The following is a 19106-nucleotide window of genomic DNA, read 5'->3' on the forward strand; positions in this document are numbered from 1 at the left end:
TGTTAACCAGAGTCCCGGACTGCACGCTTAGCAGCTTCCACACACATGACACACAGGACTGTCAGCCAGAGTCCCTGGGCTGCACCCTTAGCAGCTTCCACACACACGACACACAGGACTGTTAACCAGAGTCCTGGACTGCACACTTAGCAGCTTCCACACACACGACACACAGGACTGTTAACCAGAGTCCCGGACTGCACGCTTAGCAGCTTCCACACACATGACACACAGGACTGTCAGCCAGAGTCCCTGGGCTGCACCCTTAGCAGCTTCCACACACACGACACACAGGACTGTTAACCAGAGTCCTGGACTGCACCCTTAGCAGCTTCCACACACACGACACACAGGACTGTTAACCAGAGTCCCGGACTGCACGCTTAGCAGCTTCCACACACATGACACACAGGACTGTCAGCCAGAGTCCCGGACTGCACGCTTAGCAGCTTCCACACACACGACACACAGGACTGTCAGCCAGAGTCCGGGGCTACACTCTTAGCAGCTTCCACACACACGACACACAGGACTGTTAACCAGAGTCCCGGGCTGCACTCCACCTTCCAGGACTGACTTATTTTATAACTGGAAGTCTGCACCTTTGGGCCCTCTGCCCTCCTCACTCCCACCCCCAAACACAGATGATCTCCTTTCATCAGCAGTCCTTGCAGGGTAGATGACCCCATTCACAGGTCACAGGTGGGGTTCCGAGTCACAGAGAGGCTGAGTAATTGGCCCGAGATCACACGTTGTTCAGCCTAGAAGACCCCACACTCAGTCTGATTGGGCACTCGTGGCCAGCTGCTGCCTGTGGGGTTCATTCCGCTTCTCAGAACCAGCCTGAAAGGGAGTCTGCTCTTGTTCCCATGTTAGAGACGGGGCATCCAGAGCACCTTCTCCAGCACCCCCAGCTCGTCAGCAGTGGGCTGGCATTGAACCTAGAGCTCAGACACCCAGACCTGTGCTGTCCCCACAGCACACACCTCAGGGTCTCCGTGGTCCCGCTGGACCTGGATTCCCCGAGACCTGCCCCGGGTGTGCTCCCCAAGCCCGTCCACAACAGCCCGCTCCGTGGCTGCTCTGTGGATGGCTTTGGCCATGCCGAGCGACCTCAGGAAAGGACCCCGGCCCTCCCATACGATTGCTCGCGAGGGCGGATACCGTGATGGAAGGGGAGAGCCGGTCCACGGGGAGGCATCTGCGTTCTGAAGAAGGTGGACGGGGCAACGATCCGTGTGAGTCACCCCCCCTCCCCCTGCTCTCTCGTTTCTCTATTTTGGGACAAATAGGTTGAGATCATGGGCTGGCAGTGGGAACGAATACCAAATATAAAAATAAAGCAGGATGGAAGTCCCCACATAGCAGGAAGTGTCCCCTGGGCCTCAGGCCATCCTGACCACAAGCCGTGCAGAGGAACTTCTTCAGGAGGAGAGAGACTCCGTGTCCAGCTTGGCTCACTGCTGCACTGATAATAACGTGAGACATCTCAGCAGGAGTGATTCTGAATCTGAATAATGCTGCAAGAATCATGAGGTTTCAGTGTCTCCAGCCACACGCTCAGGAGCCGCTGTCACCGGGTGTCAGGGCAACGTGGTGTCCCCTCCCGCCCCTGTTGTCCTCACTGGAAGACTTCTCAGCGAGGACATCTTTACAACTTACGTTTTTTACAGTCTTTTCCCCCTTACCCTAGGCCCCGTGGTTATTTTGGAAACACCCGAGGAACCAGCGTGGTGGATTCTGAAAGCGGGTGGTTTTGAACATTCCCCTCTCTCTCAGTTCAAGGAGAGGAGGCGTGAGCTTCTTGGTCATTTGTAAAACCCCTCGTGTGTAACCCGCGGAGTTCCACTGTCTTCATTTAAAATCCGAGCTGCCCATTAGCTGCGGGCTTACTGTACGTGAGGCACAGTCGACACACGCCATTTCTTCATCATTGCAGAATGACGTAGGGACTGTTATCCCCCCACCTGACCGAGGAGGAAACAGGTCAAGACAAGGGAAGGAATTTGTCTGCCGTGTTGGGCTCCTGAGCCACATTCTCCAGTCACAGGCCCCACCAGTCCTCTCCATCCCAGGAGCCCAAAGGTCCCAGGGGGGAGGACTTGCCTGTCAGAATCGACAGACAGACTGTCTCAGAAATAACTCAGGCACTTAAATCTTCTCCATCAAAGCCAGACACATTGACAGAACTTCCTGGAGCTGGGCATCCCTGAATGAGAGACAGTTGTAAACCGGGTAGGAGGGACGGGCAAGCTGTCGTTTTTACTTCCGGCAGCCCCTGTGCCCGGTCAGCGGTCGGGGACACCTGAGCTTTTGCCGGTTACCACTCACCGGACACAGCGAGGTCCCTGGCCAGATGCCCCAGACACACGCCCCAGCAAACCCACACCGTAATACTGGGGCTGCCCACAGTCACACCAGGAAAAAGAAGGAAAAAGGAAGTCCTCCCATTCAGTAAGGATAGTGCAAGCAGTTTCCCCCACAATGTTTGAATTAAAACAAAAAGCCATGATTTGAGGTAGGAGAAGGAAGAGGTCATCGTTCCCTAAAGGAAATGCATGGGCAAGGGGGACCCCTTGCAGGCAGGTGGCGTGGGGTGTTTAGAGGCACGTTTTGTGCTGGAGGACACGGATGGGCCAACCCCCCAACGGGATGACAGGGCGCCTCTCTCTGCCTTGGTCCCCACAGGGGAGAGGCTGCAGGTGGACTTCCCTCTTGTTTGCCGGCTGCAGTGCCTTTGCACACTCAATGAGGTAAGCACGTGTTGGAAAGTGCTACTCGTGTGCATAGTCTGTGTAAGGCTATGTGCCCCGTGGGCGATTCCCCCTGCTCCCTGGCGAATGGCCCAATGCCTTTAGGCTCTATGGTTCTCCTGTGACCCGCCCAGACCCAGTGTGAACCTCTCTAGCTGCCGACAACCAGCTAGGGACACGACAGTCCACTCAGCTGGGATGCAGAGACAGGGACAGGCGTCTCCCACAAGCTGTGAGAGCACAAGGGATCCGTGTGCGCCCTGTCAGAGACCAGCACACGGAAAACCTTCCACCCTGCCCACCACCTGATATTGTAAAGGGCGCTCGGGGAACACGAGCTGCTGTTTCAGAGACTTCCGAGGAGAAATACACACACCACACACACCACATACACACCACACACACGCACACCACACATACCACACACACCAAACACACACATATACACACACACCATGCACACATCACACACACATATACACACACACCACGCACACACGCACATACCACACACACACACCAGCTAAACAGGTGCTCCTCTGGTGGGAAGCCCAGCTGAGGGGGCCTAACAGCTACTAGAGCTCAAGCAGCATCTGTCCGTGGCCCGTTGCCATGAGAGACCTTTGTCTCACGCCCTGTCCCTCTCTGGCCAGCCTGCTGCTGTTCTTCCTTCTTTGTCTCCATCTACTGTCCTGGCGCTGTCGGAGTGATGTACAAAGCTGAGACCAGGGTTTAAAAACACTAGCTCCGTAGTTTTTTGTTTTTTAAAGAAATCTAACCTTAGCTGTGTTCCATGCCAAGCCCCAGGGTTAACTATTGTAGACCCAGCGAGGTGCCCTGGCAAAGGGTGGTCTGACAAGGGAAAAACGCTTGTACATTAGATGTATCCACAGACCAGGAGGATGGAAGCTGAAAGAAACCTCTCCCACGGAGAGGGTGGGGGGCTGTGGGCAGGGCCGCCCCCATGCTGACAGGCAGCCAGCTCTCAGGCCAAAGGGGACAGCTGCTCCCATCCCTCTCCCCACTGATGTCCCAGGACAAAGGGTCAGCAACCTGGCCTCCTCCTTGGAGTAACCGATCCCCCTTGCCCCAAGAGTAAGCGGGATCGGTTTGCAAACACCGAAAGGGTGGAGCTGGCTCTGCACACAGGCACAAACCCCTGCTTCCCCGCCAGCCAGCCGGCTGGCCAGCCCAGCCAGCGATGACAAGCAGTTCTCAGAAGCAGTAGCGGGCGGAGGGTGCAGGGAGGGACCTGACATCCCAGCTGCCCAGGGAATTTTTGTGGGTTTTCTAGAACTTCTAGAATTCTTTTGAGTCAGACGCAGAAGCCGGGACTGAGCCCGGAGAGAAAAAAATACATCAATACAAGCTGAAATTCTGGGGAAAAAAAGTATCTTGATTGCAACATTGCTTTTATTTCAAATGCAATTAAGTGAATTCAGTTCATTTTTCCTTTTGACATTTTATTACATTGTTTTCTTTTTTTTTTTTTTTTTTTGTATTTTTCTGGAGCTGTAAATGGGGAGGCAGTCAGACAGACTCCCACATGCGCCCGACCGGGATCCACCCGGCACGCCCACCAGGGGACGATGCTCTGCCCATCCGGGGCGTCGCTCTGTCGCAACCAGAGCCACTCTAGTGCCTGGGACAGAGGCCAAGGAGCCATCCCCAGCGCCAGGCCATCTTTTGCTCCAATGGAGCCTTGGCTGCAGGAGGGGAAGAGAGAGACAGAGAGGAAGGAGAGGGGGAGGGGTGGAGAAGCAGATGGGCGCCCCTCCTGTGTGCCCTGGCCGGGAATCGAACCCGGGACTTCAGCACACCAGGCCGACGCTCTACCACCGAGCCAACCGGCCAGGGCCACATTGTTTTCTTTAAAAGTAAAAAAATACAATAAAAAACTAGGTCTGGGCCCTGGCTGGTTGGCTCAGTGGTAGAGCGTCGGCCTGGCGTGCAGGAGTCCTGGGTTCGATTCCCGGCCAGGGCACACAGGAGGGGTGCCCATCTGCTTCCCCACCCCTCCCCCTCTCCTTCCTCTCTGTCTCTATCTTCCCCTCCCGCAGCGAGGCTCCATTGGAGCAGAGATAGCCCGGGCGCTGGGGATGGCTCCTTGGCCTCTGCCCCAGGCGCTAGAGTGGCTCTGGTCGTGACAGAGCGACGCCCCGGAGGGGCAGAGCATCGCCCCCTGGTGGGCAGAGCGTTGCCCCCTGGTGGGCGTGCTGAGTGGATCCTGGTTGGGCGCTTGCGGGAGTCTGTCTGACTGTCTATCCCCGTTTCCAGCTTCAGAAAAAAAAAATAATAATAAATAAATAAATAAATAAATAAAACAACTAGGTCTATATTTTGCATTGCATACCCCTTACTTAGTCCTTTTTATTTGCCTAGCATGTCCTAGATTGATTTTAAAAAATTTACAAAACCATCCTCTAAGCAGGGGTCCCCAAACTTTTTACACAGGGGCCAGTTCACTGTCCCTCAGACCGTTGGAGGGCCGCCACATACAGTGCTCCTCTCACTGACCACCAATGAAAGAGGTGCCCCTTCCGGAAGTGCGGAGGGAGGCCGGATAAATGGCCTCAGGGGGCCGCATGCACCCCGCGGGCTGTAGTTTGGGGACGCCTGCAAGCTAAAAGAGTCAGTAAGAGACAGGTTGGAGTAATATAAAGTGCTGATTTATCATACCAGTCCTTCCACAATTGGGTTCTTTCTTTCTTCTAATCACATAGAGTATATTGATGGTCTGGTCCTCTGGCCTCCTTGTTAGTACTTCTAAGGGCAAGCATCACTTTCCATAGAGTGACGATGTGGAGTTTGAGTCCTATGTTACAACACAGCCTACAGAATGTCACAGCTCATTCTGGGCGACATTACTGAGATACAGTAAACAAAGCAAAATATACGTGGCTTGGAACCTCTGGGTTTCACTTCACTTTTACTCTGGAATTCACCAACTCCCTGACCTGACTGCCTGGCGCCCAGCCATTCCACCGGCCCCACGCCCACACCTGGTGCCGCACGGCCCTGGTCCCCCACACCCCTGGTCCCCCACACCGCTTCCCAACTTCTGCCCCCCCCCCCCCAGGGAAAGTGAGGGTCCTCTGACCCCACCTGAAAATTTTGGATTTTGTGGGTCTGGGTTGGGGCGAGACCAGGCACCCGTTTCTGTATCAGGGACCCCCAAGTGATTCTGATGCTACTGGGCTGGACGCCCCATTGTGAAAAGTCCTTCCTGAACACCCGGGACACTGGAGTCGACCTCATTCTTGAATCCTGCAAGCAGCTTTCCAGCTCCTCCTGTCCTCACAGACCTGGCAGCAGGCCCTCTCTCCTGTGTCTGCGCGGAGGGAGGGAGTGTCAAGTGCCATCGGCGACTTTGCTGCCGAGGTCCAGCAGGTGGCAGCAAACGCCGGCACCCCGCTCGGGCGGGGCTCCACCGCCGGCCGCCCTCCTGAGCCTTCTGAACCTGCTGGCACAGAATTGGAATCAAACATTCTCTCTCATTTATTTCTGAAACAGAAGAATGCGATTTCATCTGACCGCCTCCCCCTGCCCCGCCCCCGCCTTCTTATCCAGGCAGAGGATAACTATTTCTAGGGACAGAATGATATGGTTTTATCACCCAGAGGAGGGACTGTACCCAAGTTCCTTATCTTTGGGAATGGGACCGCATGACTTCCTGTGGCTGGCAGGCAGTGGTCCGTTATCTCCGATCAAAAATGTTCTCAGCCATAAGTAACCGAAGTCTCTCCGGCATTAATCAAAAACATTTTCACTGGGGGATCTAGGCTAGAGGAAAATGGGGAAGCAGTCGGAGTGCTCATTAGCTTCTCAAAATGAAATATATAGATATATAGATATATAGATAGAGATAGATATACTGTAGATATATGATTGTAAAATTTGCAAAACTGAAAAAAGAAGCTCATGCACTTTCCAGACCCCAGGGAGAGAGCCCAGTCTTTTCGCTGAGCCTTCACTGTACGATGGTGGACTGACCGGCCCTCCAGTCGGAGGAAAGTGTGCGGAACAGCTGGACAGGTGTCCCCACTGAGTGGCCGCTTTGATCCCAGCCAGAGTATTGTTTTCAGACCTTTGACACACTAAAGTGTATTTCTGAAATAGAAAAGGGTGGTGAGGTGTCTGGAGGGTCCGTGACATGTGGTCTACGTCTGTCCACCTCCCGGTGGGGGGAGACAGAGGGCAGGGGGGCAGGGGAGCCGATGTGGAGCACAAGCGAGCGGAGGTCTCTCTCGGTGAAGAGAGAAGAAGTTAGAACTGACCAGCATGCAGTACGTTGCCGTTGAACTGAAGAAAACCTCCCACAGCTGTGGGGAAGGGACGGAGAAGGACTTGACCCTGTGCACCCGGCATATACAATGTGTTATCAAGGCTTTTCACTGCATGGACGTAGCTGAATTTTCACAACAACCTTCTTTGGCGAAAATAATCCTCGTTTAAGGAAAATTTAACGAAATTATTCCTTCACCGAGAAGGACCCTGAAGCTGGGCGAGGGTAGGAAGATTGCCCAGAGAGCTCAGCTGGTAAGGGGGCGGACATGGCAGGTGACCCCAAGCCTGTCCGCTCTCACCTCCGGTGTATTCTGCACGCCACGCCGGTGCCCAGCTCTTGCATAAGGAACTCCTGCACCCCAGGAAACTGCACAGAGGAACCCCAAAACCCCACTCCCAAGATTATAACATTTCATATAGACATCTTCTAAAAAAAAAACCATTCGGGTTTAAACACCAAGGCCAGTTTAAAACCCAGCAAGATAATACTTGTTTATCCCTACCATGCTAATGCCAGGATATTTGAAAGAAAAGACATCTTAGAATGAAATATATATCATTTTTCTTTTTGTTTTATGTCATTTTTCTAATGAGAGAAAATGCAGAGAGCTTAGGAGGTGAGAGACAAATTCTTTCCTCGGAGCGGTGAGCAGAAGCACGGGCTCTCAGCTCAGTGTCTCAACCATGTGATGATGGTGCTGCCCCGACTCTTCTCGAAAAACAGATGCTTCCGAGACGTGAGTGTTCTGAGGCTCAGAGGGACCTCCAGGCCTCGGACAGCCATCGGGCGCTCGCTCGGAGTCAGGGAGGGAATGGGCTCGCCATGCCAGAGGCAGAACTTCTAGAACCTTCTGCCAGTAGTTCCCCTTGAATCACGAGACTGCTCAGCTTTTGCTGTCAAATGCACCTTCCGCTAGAGAAGACGATGTCAAAAGAATTGGGCATTCACACCGAAAGCAATTGTTTACAAAGGAGAACCACTTAGTAACTCTTCCTGTAGGAATTATTTCACCCTTCAACCTGCCCTGTTGTCATTTCGCTTCTTTTTTTTCAAAAACCCCTGTAAATATTCTACCTGATACTGTCCACTGTGCTCAAAGTCAGAACTCTGGGGTGGACACAGTGCATATAAACCGTTTACCAACCTGTTGTCTGACTTCAGGTTTTCCCAGTTAGACTGGTCTAGAGACCAATCTGGCAATATTTGACCCACGGTGACAAATCGTGAGATTCTCCTCTAGGCCCTTTCCATGAGAGAACCAGGAGATAATAAGCCTTCGGGGTAAAATCTACACCAGGGAGTCTGGCTCAGGTCACTGCGTGTGCCGCTAGGTCATCCGCAGTCACTGAGGGTCAGATCTAGACGTTTCTCTTTCCATCTCTTCCCCAGCTTTCCTCCCTCCCTCCCTCCCTCCCTCCCTCCCTTCCTTCCTTCCTCCTTTCCTCCCTCCCTCTCTCCCTCCCTCCCTCCCTTCCTCCTTCCCTCCCTCCCTCCCTTCCTTCCTTCCTTCTTTCCTCCCTCCCTCCCTCCTTCCCTCCCTCCCTTTCTCCCTTCCTCCCTCCCTCTCTCTTTCTTTCTTTTTTAATGAAGAATTGCTAAAGAAGTTCAGACAAAAAAAAGAAAAAGAAACTCAGACCCACACATTATTGAGGCTCACTGCTCTGAACTGTGTGTTTTTGCGGGCCTCAAGGTTTCTATCTCTTGAAGGTTTTTACCTTGGGCTGAGCCCCTGCCATGCAAAGGGGCTCAGAGGGGTGATAAGGTGTCTGCGGCTAATTCACAGGCTTTTTTGATGTCCGCTCTGCACGTGCATGAATCAATGCTGCACTGTGAAAAAGACTGTTGTTGAGCAGTCGGACAGTCAATAATGACCGAACAGCTTACCCAGATGAAGGTGAACTTGGACATGAGGAGTAGGGGGGGGGGGAGGAGTGAGATCCTGGAAATAACTGCGTGGCCGACATAGCAACTCTTGCTGTGTCGGTCCCGATAATCACGCACGGCTGTTCTGTGGGCACATGGAGAAAGTGATGCCAATAGGAAGAGCTGTGTTAGCATCTAATGTCAATGGCAAAACGAAAGACTTGGTCTCTTATGTTTGAAGTCCTATGAATAGACATACTGTTACCTCACGGGACATCGCCTTGACTCATTCAGGGGATTACGGACGTGCCTGGGAGTAGTATTTTCTTTTTCTTTTTTCTTTTTGCATGTCACAGCATTCTAATGATCTGTGTGGGCCCGGAGGCCTGAGCTATGAAAAGCTCCAGGTATATAAATCAGAGATGCACGGGACCTTCATGACGTGCTCTGATGCCGCCATGATGGGAAGATACCAGATCTATGGTTCTCTGTGCTGTCATTCTTGATTTATTTCTGTTTAGTTTTTTTTTTAATTATTATCATTACAGTTTGCATTCAACACTGTTTTGTATTAGTATCAGGTGTGCCGCGCCGTGATCAGCCATTCATAGAGGTTACAAGGTGTTCACTCCGGTCATTCAGGTGCCCAAGTATTTTCAGGTGAAGCAAGTGCTTCCTGTTCTGAAGACATGTGCCTGGGACACATCTGATAGAAGATGTTTCTGAGTTCCCCAGTTTTCCTGGGAAAGCACACCCTCATGACTATCATGTCTTCTATTTCTCTGCTTTAATCTCCTGTCCACCCTCCTCACCCCCTCCAGTAGTCTATCTAGTCCAGAAGAACAGTCATTCGAACCCCACCTGCCTTCTGCTGTTCTTGTGCCTTTAAAATGAGTGACATACATGAGATTTTTCTGTAAATTCCCTCAAACACGAAAGATGTCATTAAGATAAAATTGACCGGCCACCCCAGAAATGTGGTAAGATGATTAAGCAAGATATTTTTTCCCACTCTGTGCTCAAGAAAACAAGTAGGTGGTGATTTCCCAGATGAAACGTTGTATTTTATTATTATTATTCCTAATTTTAAATATCACTCCGAGGCCATGTGTTTGACAAAGGAAAACATAAATGTGGTTTGGCAGTAAATCTTTAGAATTTTCCCAAGAATAGGAGGTTCAACATTTCCCCTAGTGCTCAAGATATGAATCAAAGGATCTGTTAGTTTAAAAACATAATGGACATATAAACAGTTATCAAGATCAAATAAGTGACTTTTATTCATCCCGTTATTTTCCGCGTCCTTGTGACAAAATGCTGTCACAGGCTGTGTAGTTGTGCTGGCCACCAGACTAAAGGGGTCCATTCACCTGCACACATCCAATGAAACACAAACAGGAGTTTGCAGCCAAGAAAGTAGAGGTTTATTAGTTGAGGAAATGGTTGAGTCACAGGTAAGCCAGTGCTCAAAGGCCAGGCTCCCCAGTGGCTTCCAGGGTGTGGGTTACACAGGGGAAAATCACTAATCATGGTGACTAAGGGAGTGGGTCCTGGCCTCTACTGATTGGTTGGGGCCAGGGTAGGAGGTAGTTGATCCCTGCATCAGCTCCTGATGTCAGTGGCATTGTTCTGTCCAGTTTCCTGAGGGTCTATAGGGTCCTCCACTCCCATGGGCCTGGGGCTGAAACACAACTGTAGCCATGATGTCGTCTGTAGCTTCACCAAAACTCCGTGTCTGTGATCATTGTCCTTAAGAGAGTTTGATGCTGACCAGCGTCTGATGTCCTCGGGGTTTTAATGATCACGGAATCGAGCGGACGGACAGAAGGGAGAAAGGGTCAGGTTACAGAAACGGAGTGTCCCTGCACGGTTTCAGTTGTGGGTGGCTCCGTCTTGACCCTTCACCAGCTGTGACTGTCAGTTTCTGGATGGGATTAGCAGTGGTGACCGAGGCTGGCTTAAAAACATGGCCGCGGGAGGTGTGGAGAACGTTGTTGTGCAAAGGGCCCAGGCCAGGGCGTTGGACGGCACACGCACATTTCTCAAAAGAGTTCTTGTTCTTAAAATCACAACTGAAAAATGTTCCTCTGTGCAAGCCACAGCCCTTCGACCTGGGAAGTGGGCTCCCTGCAGGGAGATGTGCACACCTGGAGAGAACTTTGTATCGGGGCGTTGACTGGAGCCACACTGATGACACCTGCCAGGAGCTAGATCTCAGAGGCTCAGGAGGAGGCCAGTGTTGCGGCTTTTCTTGTGCATGCAGAATTCAGGAGGAGCGGCGGGGAGGTGACGTGGAGGCAGGAGAAAGCCAGGCCGGGAAGGACTCCAGGACCCTCGACAGGGCCCTGCGCTCTCCTGAGGGCTAACATCCCCTTCGACAGGTATGGCCTCTGACACTTCCAAGGTGTCTCAGCTACACCCACAGGCACACAGGGGACGGGACGGGGTCGGCTTACAGCCTTTCATGAAAGAACTTACAGGCTGGGGATGAGGTGGGGGTGTGACTGCCCACTGTGACCTGCCCGGTTAGAAATGGATTACAGAGTTTATTATTTATGACCCCTTTTCCACCCATAGATCTACTGCTCACAAAAAATTAGGGGATATTGTATAGCTTCATATGCATTTTGAAATATCCCCTGATTTTTGTAAGCACTGTAGTAGGCACATCATCTATTTAAAAAAAAACCACAAAAAACAACCTCCTCTCTGGTCCCCACTGCTCCTGTAGAGACCAAGGTACGTGCACAGTGGCATTGCTTTTTGTGAATGAGGAAGGAAGGAGAGGGTTGCCCGGGCGTGTTTTGGGAAAGGTAGTTAGGTAGTTAGGTTATAAGGACAGCGGAAGCTGCGCTCACAGAGCTGGACGGATTTTCAGTGGCTTGTAATCATCATCATTCTAATGCTAATAGGATGCATCATGTGGTATTCGTTTTCTACTACTGCTAATTTCTATACCCATAATCTTATTACATGCTCACATGTGCCAGGAAGGGACATTTTTCTCTACAAAAGTCTCCCACTGGCTCAAAAAAAAATTCATTGATTTCATACTGGCTCAACATCCTCTGTTTTCGTGTGAAAAGTACTTTGTTCTCCATGGGCACTGGTGAGAGTCGGACTTTTGTTGTCTGCTATTACTCGAGCTGACCTCAACTGTTTAACTCTTGCGGCGCAAGAGAGCCCTCATCAGAAAATGTTTCGAAATGTGTTTACAAGATTTTATGTTCGAACCAATTAAGGTAAGATTTTATAAATATAGATCAGCTTTTCTCTGAGAATTGCCAGGAAGCCACAATGGACAATTCCAGCTGTCTGACTAGAACGTGACCTCTGGGAACACTACTTTCGTAGGCCACTGCTTTCAGAGTGACAGACCTCCCTTTTGGAGGGTGAGGGAGGGGGACAGGGCCGAAGCCACTGCGACAGCCCTTTTAACTAAGAGATGTGACGCCTTGAAATACAAGATTTTAGAGAAAAGGTTTTGTAACCTACCCATGGCTTGAATTCTTCACGTTCCCTGCACACACGCGTTCTAGCTGCATGACCAAGGGTAAATGACCTAATTTCTGCGCTTCGGTTTCCTGATCTGCGAGATGAAGATGATAAGGGTGTGGAGAGGATCTAGGAGAAGAGCGCCCGGGACTGCGACGCGTAGGTCAAGGAAGAACTCGCGTGTTATTGTCGTCCTCGCTTCCGAGATGAAAGGGACCGCGGACGCATGCACCTGCCAAGCTCCCTCCACCTGCCTCCCTGGCCTTAAACGCGTGTGGTTACTTTTATTAGTTTGTAATAGAAGGTTCAGGAACACGAAGAAGTCTGTGTTTTGGCCCGCCTAGAGCTCGCAGGGCGGTGCGGTCAGCGCTATGTCTCTGGCCAGCCTCCTGCCTGGTTCTGGTGGCACCTGCTATATCTGAGGTGTGGCTGCTAATGCCATGTCAGAGACAAGGACCCTCCTATTTTTATCCCAGGTCAGCAGCCTGGCCGTGCACTTGCCTCTTAAACAAAAGGTTCTGCCAGGTCTCCCAACACCTTTTAGGGACCTCACAGACCCGCCTCCCAGTGACAAGAATCAGCGATGTTTGTTGTGCTCGGTGGCATTTGATTTACCCACACCGTCTGTCCCCTCCCCCTGCAACCCGGAAAGGCTAGCCAGCACGCTGACCATTGTACAACCAAAGAAAGTAAGGCTGTGAAATTGAATCTGGTTGATATTCAACCAGAGGCCAACGCGCAGGACTCCCGGGCCACAGTGACATCCAAGTTCACATGTCCAGGGTATCGTACTGGCTTCCACAGTCACGACCCCCGACCTTTTCTCACAAAGGGGTACCTTCAAACATAAACTAAAACTTGAGGAAAAGGCCATTGCCATAGAGCCAAAAGTTTAATCTAAACTAATCCGGATTGAATCCAGCTGCAATCAGCTTGAGAACTCACGCTACAAGGGGGTATCTCTTCCTTCATGCCCGAGGACGCTGATGGCACTCAGGAAGCTATGTAAGCAGTGCAAACTCCTCTCCTACGCAATAGAAAATACTCAGGAGTCCTGGGGTCTCCTCACTATTCTCGGGGAGCAGAGAGGGACAGCCGCCTCCCCTGAGACAAGCCAGCATTGCCGCCGACAGTTCCAAAAAACTCCCCTTGGCAGAAGAAAATGTTAAGATTCACTTGAAGAAGGCAGGTCCCAGGGAATAGGAGAGAGCAAGAGCCTGTTTTATTAAGAGACCAGAACAGAAATGACCTTAAAATTCTCCTTCTTCCCCCAGTCTTCAAGCCTGACAATATCTTGGTTATCTCCAGGGAACATCTGTCCTGTATTTAAAGATCCAGACAAAGGAACTCGTATCTCTATATAGGATTTTTTCTAAGACTCTTCTCATTTGCAGAGTCAAAGCAGTTTAAACCCCTCACATTTCCACAGGCCCAGCGGCTGGTCTTTTATTTGAAAATCTTCTACCTGCTTAAAAAATGGATTCACTGACAAATAGTTCGTACTTTATTTTATATATTCTATTGAATTTATTGGGAGGTAACGTTGATTAATTATATAAATTTCAGGTGTACACGAGTCTATATTACATCATCTGTATCGTTTGTAAATGTTGATTAATCCTGATTTTCTCTCCAAATGTGGCCTGGCATGTGTGTCGATGCATTTGTTTATGTTGGGGGCGGCGGGGATGAGTTAGTTCACTTGTGTACGAGCCCCTCTGTATGTAACTGACATGGGAGTTGGGCCACGTGTCCCGACACAGCCAGACGTCTCGGTGAAGCTAACCTAATCTCCTGGGTCTGAATGTTTGATAGAGAAGTGGCCATCCGCTCTCCAGTGGACGCTTCCTAAGCATCTACCTATCAGGCACTGTTCTAGGTCTAAGGCTGTCTTAACGAATAAAACGAGAGGAGCCTTTACTCTTAGATAGAGCTGGTGGGAAGAGACAGGGAAGCAAAATAACTAAATAAAACATTTATTAGGTAGGCGTGAGCCTAAGGGGAGAAATAAGGCAGGGGGAGGGGGTGTAGGGAATTTTGAGGTAGAGAGAGAGGGGGAGACTAGCCCAATCATGACTGTATGATATTGGAGTAATGGCCTGAAGGAGAGAAAGCCAGAGTCGTGCACAGCTGTCCGCACGCAGAAGGATCAGCAGGGGTTGATGTGCTGGGGCCCCCACGTGCCTGGTGGACTCATAGCGGAGGAAGAGGCCAGAGTGTTTGGATCAAAGGGACAGGGAGACACAGACGATGTAGTCAGAGGTGTAGGGGGGAGGTGGCAGCAGCTTCGAGAGGGCCTTGTTGGGGGGTCAGTGAAAAGGACGTTGATTTTCCTTTTCTGCAATAAGTAGCCACGAGATGATTTTGAACGGACTAAGTGACCCACAGTCTGCCTTCGGTGTGAGCAGGACCCCTGGGCTGCCGTGTTGAGAGTGGACCAGAGGAGGAGGTTGGAACCAGGGACACTGATTAGGAGACAATGGTCCAGGGAAGAGATGGCGGGGGCTCAGAGGCCGGTGCCAGCCAAGGTGCAGGAGTCTCTTCTCCAAACTAACCTCCTGTGACTAAGCTGCCCTCGCAGAGCTCAAAATGGTCTTGCGTAGTGTGCTTCCTGAGGGCCAGGCCATCTCAGAACGGTCTTTGTGTTTTCCGGCTCCAAGTAGAATGCCTGGAAATAGTACATGTTCAATAAAAACGGTCCTGGAATGAATGAATGAATGAAGCCAATGCGTAAATAATGTCACATGGAAGTCAGGTCCTTCAGTGGTGACTAAAATCAGGCTTACCCGCCCACCACCCTGATTGTAGAGTGAAGAAGACTTGACTATTGGATGGATGTTAGGATAAGATTAATGGAAACAAGTTTTTGCTAGGATTCAACCCATATTGCTGAAGTTTCAATGATTCAAAGAGGGATGAGAACCCATTAGATTGACCACTTTATGCTTCATGGGTGAACCAAGAAGGAACCGTGTACATTTTTGGCGTGCTTGATGGGAACTAAAGTATTCACAAAACTTGAGGGTCAGAGCTGTTCTGTCAGATGCAGGTTTGCTATACTGCTCACAAAAATTAGGGGATATTTCAAAATGAATATGAAGCAATACAAAAAAGAAGCATTTGATTTATTTTTTATTAAACAAGAACATCAGAAAAGCAAACAACAAGTCAAAGAAAATTGTTCAATTATGCAAATGAGATGCAAAGCCAACTTTTATTTCATGGGTGAAACGTACTAGACAAAAGCTGAGAGTACTGTGGTGTGTGCACGGTCCCCAACCCCCTTATTTTTGTGAGCAGTAGTTCACTTAAAGTTTAAGAACTTAAGAAAGAAAAGCTGTTAAAACCGTCCGTAAACGTGGACCCATTCATAAGCACGTTGATGCTTTTTTGTTTGGGAGACACCCTGTTATGATGCCCCCCCGAGGGCGGCTCACTTCCCCAAGTGGACGTCTGCCCAGGTGGACATCTGCTGTCTCAGCCCAGAGTTTGTCTCAGGGCAGATCATGAGGACAGGAGGGCATGTGGGAACACAGAGGAGTGGAGAACTTCCAATAAACTGTATTGTTGTATAGGAGACAGATGGAACAGTAGCTCCCACTGGGGAGTGTGGTGGGGACAGATGCATGCACCTGTCAAAGAAATTCACTGCAGGGGAACAAGGCCAATGGAGCAGCAGGGGAGTGTCCCCCCGCAGAGAAGTGGGCAACACCCCACATGCCAGGCTGTAAAGACCCACGTGATCCTCACCCACGCAGAACTAGGCAGGGACAGGAAAGGACTAGCAACATTAAATACACGCTAAGTAGCTTATGTTTGCTTTTGCTCTATTCGGTGGATTAAGCTGAGATAACTTAGAAAGTCACTTGGGAAAAGGAAAAAGCCCGGAGGTCACGGTCTGCTGCTGGGCTGTAAATAAGCCTGATTTGTTTCTGCCGGGAAGCAGGACTCAAGGGAGGGTGGGCTGTGGGTGCGGACATGAGTGGGTGGAGGGCAGACGGAAGACTGGGGACTCCGGTGAGGATGGTGATCAAGCCTAAGAGATATGGTCGCCTCAGGGTGATGGGTCCAGAGACAGAGAGTGACCAGGAGGCCCTCTGGGAGGCCGGGTTCCAGGCCAGAGCTCCCACGCCAGGCACAGGCAGCCTCCCCTCGGTGCGTGACTAACTAAGCACTGTGGGACACGGTCTTCTAGGGCTTGGTCGTGGGGCCATGGATGCTTTAGAATAACAGGCAGTGGGCACAAACCACAAGAAATAAGATCCCCTGACATTTCCCTCGTTTCTAGGAGAGTGGCCGCTCCCTGTCCCTTCCTGGAAGACCCGTCCCGCCCACCACACCTGTGGCATTCGTCTGGGAGCACCAGCCTGCCAACAGCCACCCTCCCAATCCTACCGATGAGCTGCAGAGAGCAAACAGGAGACTAACTCCCTGGGAGGCTGCTGCCAAGTCTCCTAATGGTCTAGTGGATGACGCCTTCCAACACAGAAACATCCAGGAGTCCATCGCAGCCAATGTGGTCTCAGCAGCGTGGAGGAAGGTGCTTCCAGGGCCCCCGGAGGACCAGATGGACAGGCTCCCCTCCATTCCTCAGGCCCCAAAGGCCAGTGTGGGCTTGTCTGGAAGACGAGAGTCTAATGTCGCATCCCTAGCTGCTAGTAGCATGCCCACCAGCTCCCAGTGTGGCTCAACGATGCTGTATGCATGGTACAGGCAGCCCTCCAGGAATGATTCGGATATGATGTCTCTGGAGACCAGGTCCGACTACTGTCTTTCAGTAGCTGATTCCAACTATAATCCACACCCACGGGGGTGGAGACGCCAAACATGAACATTAGGAGAATTGATCGTGGGCACCCTTAACAGTAATTTAAGAAAAACAAAAGTTCCTTTGCCGGGTTTTTGACTTCTTCAGTTCTTTTAGATTCATGTTGGGCTTAGGTAGGTCCCAGAAGGCACTTATCTGAGTGTGTGTGTGTGAGTATGCAAACACGCAAGTACAAATCATTTCATTGTCTGCGGACACACAGAGAATCTCTTTGAGGAAAAAAATTCATTTTCTGTGTTGACATGCTGGCCCTTTTATCTGATTCATCACCCTAGTCCACTTACTCCCTTGATACGAGGTAGTCTACACAACTAGACCCTGCTCGATGAAAATGAAATTGGGTCTTTTCTCCTACGTGAATTGGTCCGAGAAGGAATTAATGTAATATGGTGTATACCTCCAGGAATATAACATGGGGATGTTATCCATGGGAGCACGCCCGTGAATAATAATTATACAAAAAAATATTTCCTTGGTATTATTTTAAGCACTTCTCAGAAACATTTTTTTTTAAATCTAATAAAATTCAGACTTTATTTTTGTAGAGTTGCAATATAGGCATTCTCAGAAAGAAAGTGACGCCGGTGTAACACAATACTACACAATTCTACATTTCAGAAGGACTTTTGAGGTAAATGGTATCATGTGTGGAGAATAGAAAGATTTAGGTGTAGGACTCGTTTTTGATCTGTTTAAAGCCAGCAGCCTGAGACAGGGAGAAACCGGTCAGATGAGAAGTTCAGAAGACCTGACCTCTTATATCCTCTGATATTCTGAGACTCTCTCGTTCGTAGGATGACTTTGGACGTTCATTCTGGTGGCTCATCAAATAAATAGCAGGTTGACTTTAGGAGTGGATCAGACCCAACGGCGTCACTAGATGTAGCATTTAAAGACCCAGAAGGAATTGTCGGCCGGCAGGTTTTGTGTGCTACGTGTTATGTGGAATGCGGGTTGATGTGAATCAAAAAACTCTTAGTGGATTTAAGGAAGTGGTAGATGGATGTGTCTGTGATTAGGCAACTGAAGGCCATGACCATTTATTTAGTTATAGAAAACATGCCACTGTCGCCCATGCAACAAGTGGTGTTTCTTTAGAAAGCCATGGCTAGGATGTTCCAAGGAAGTTAGATACCTGCCAGGTCAATTCTGTGACCCAGGCCTCGTGAGCATGACCTCAATGAGACTGTCAATCAGTCAACCACCTGCTCCTTATGGTGATACCCACAAAGTACTGACCACAAGCCCATTCCAAATGTTTCATATCAGAAGCAAGTAATTAAGAACATTTTAAAATAAAAAAAACATTTTGGGTATCAAAAATATTCTTAGGTTTTTCAAAGTGATACTTTTGCTTTGTCTTACTTTTTTTTTTTTTGTATTTTTCTGAAGTTGGAAACGGGGAGGCAGTCAGACTCCCACATGCGCCTGACCAGGATCCACCTGGCACGCCCACCAGGGGGCGATACTCTGCCCAGCTGGGGCGTTGCTCTGTTGCAACCAGAGCCATTCTAGCGCCTGAGGCAGAGGCCACAGAGCCATTCTCAGTGCCCGCCCTGGCCAACTTTGCTCCAATGGAGCCTTGGCTGTGGGAGGGGAAGAGAGAGACAGAGAGGAAGCCTATCTGCGCTTCTCCTGTGTGCCCTGGCCGGGAATCTTGACCTTATCATTATGATGTCATTGTTGATTCCTGAGAGTTTCTATGGAATCTTAAAAAATAATGCCTGATCTATTGATTAATCTGTCAACAAATTCCCGGGACTCCCCCACATAAAATACTTATTTGTTTCATACCCTTACACTGTGAAGCTGTCCGTGTTTTAAGGTATGATTAGTGAACTAGCGGAAAAGATTTTGACAGGACCAGGTTATATTTCGT

The 19106-nt window shown here is 50.1% G+C and overlaps 1 protein-coding gene across 1 annotated transcript in view; it reads left to right on the forward strand.

Annotated features, from left to right (window-relative positions):
- The window catches only part of SYNPO2 (synaptopodin 2), a 130501-nt gene extending 111874 nt beyond the window's left edge, over positions 1–18627 (forward strand). Inside the window, exon 5 of the mRNA XM_066384356.1 lies at positions 16688–18627. Coding sequence (XP_066240453.1) covers positions 16688–17230 — 543 coding nt within the window. The 3' untranslated portion in view covers positions 17231–18627. The remainder of the gene's footprint in view (positions 1–16687) is intronic.
- Positions 18628–19106: the final 479 nt, after the last annotated feature.

This window comes from Saccopteryx leptura, chromosome 1 (assembly GCF_036850995.1).
Source record: "Saccopteryx leptura isolate mSacLep1 chromosome 1, mSacLep1_pri_phased_curated, whole genome shotgun sequence".
Lineage (NCBI taxonomy): Eukaryota > Metazoa > Chordata > Mammalia > Chiroptera > Emballonuridae > Saccopteryx > Saccopteryx leptura.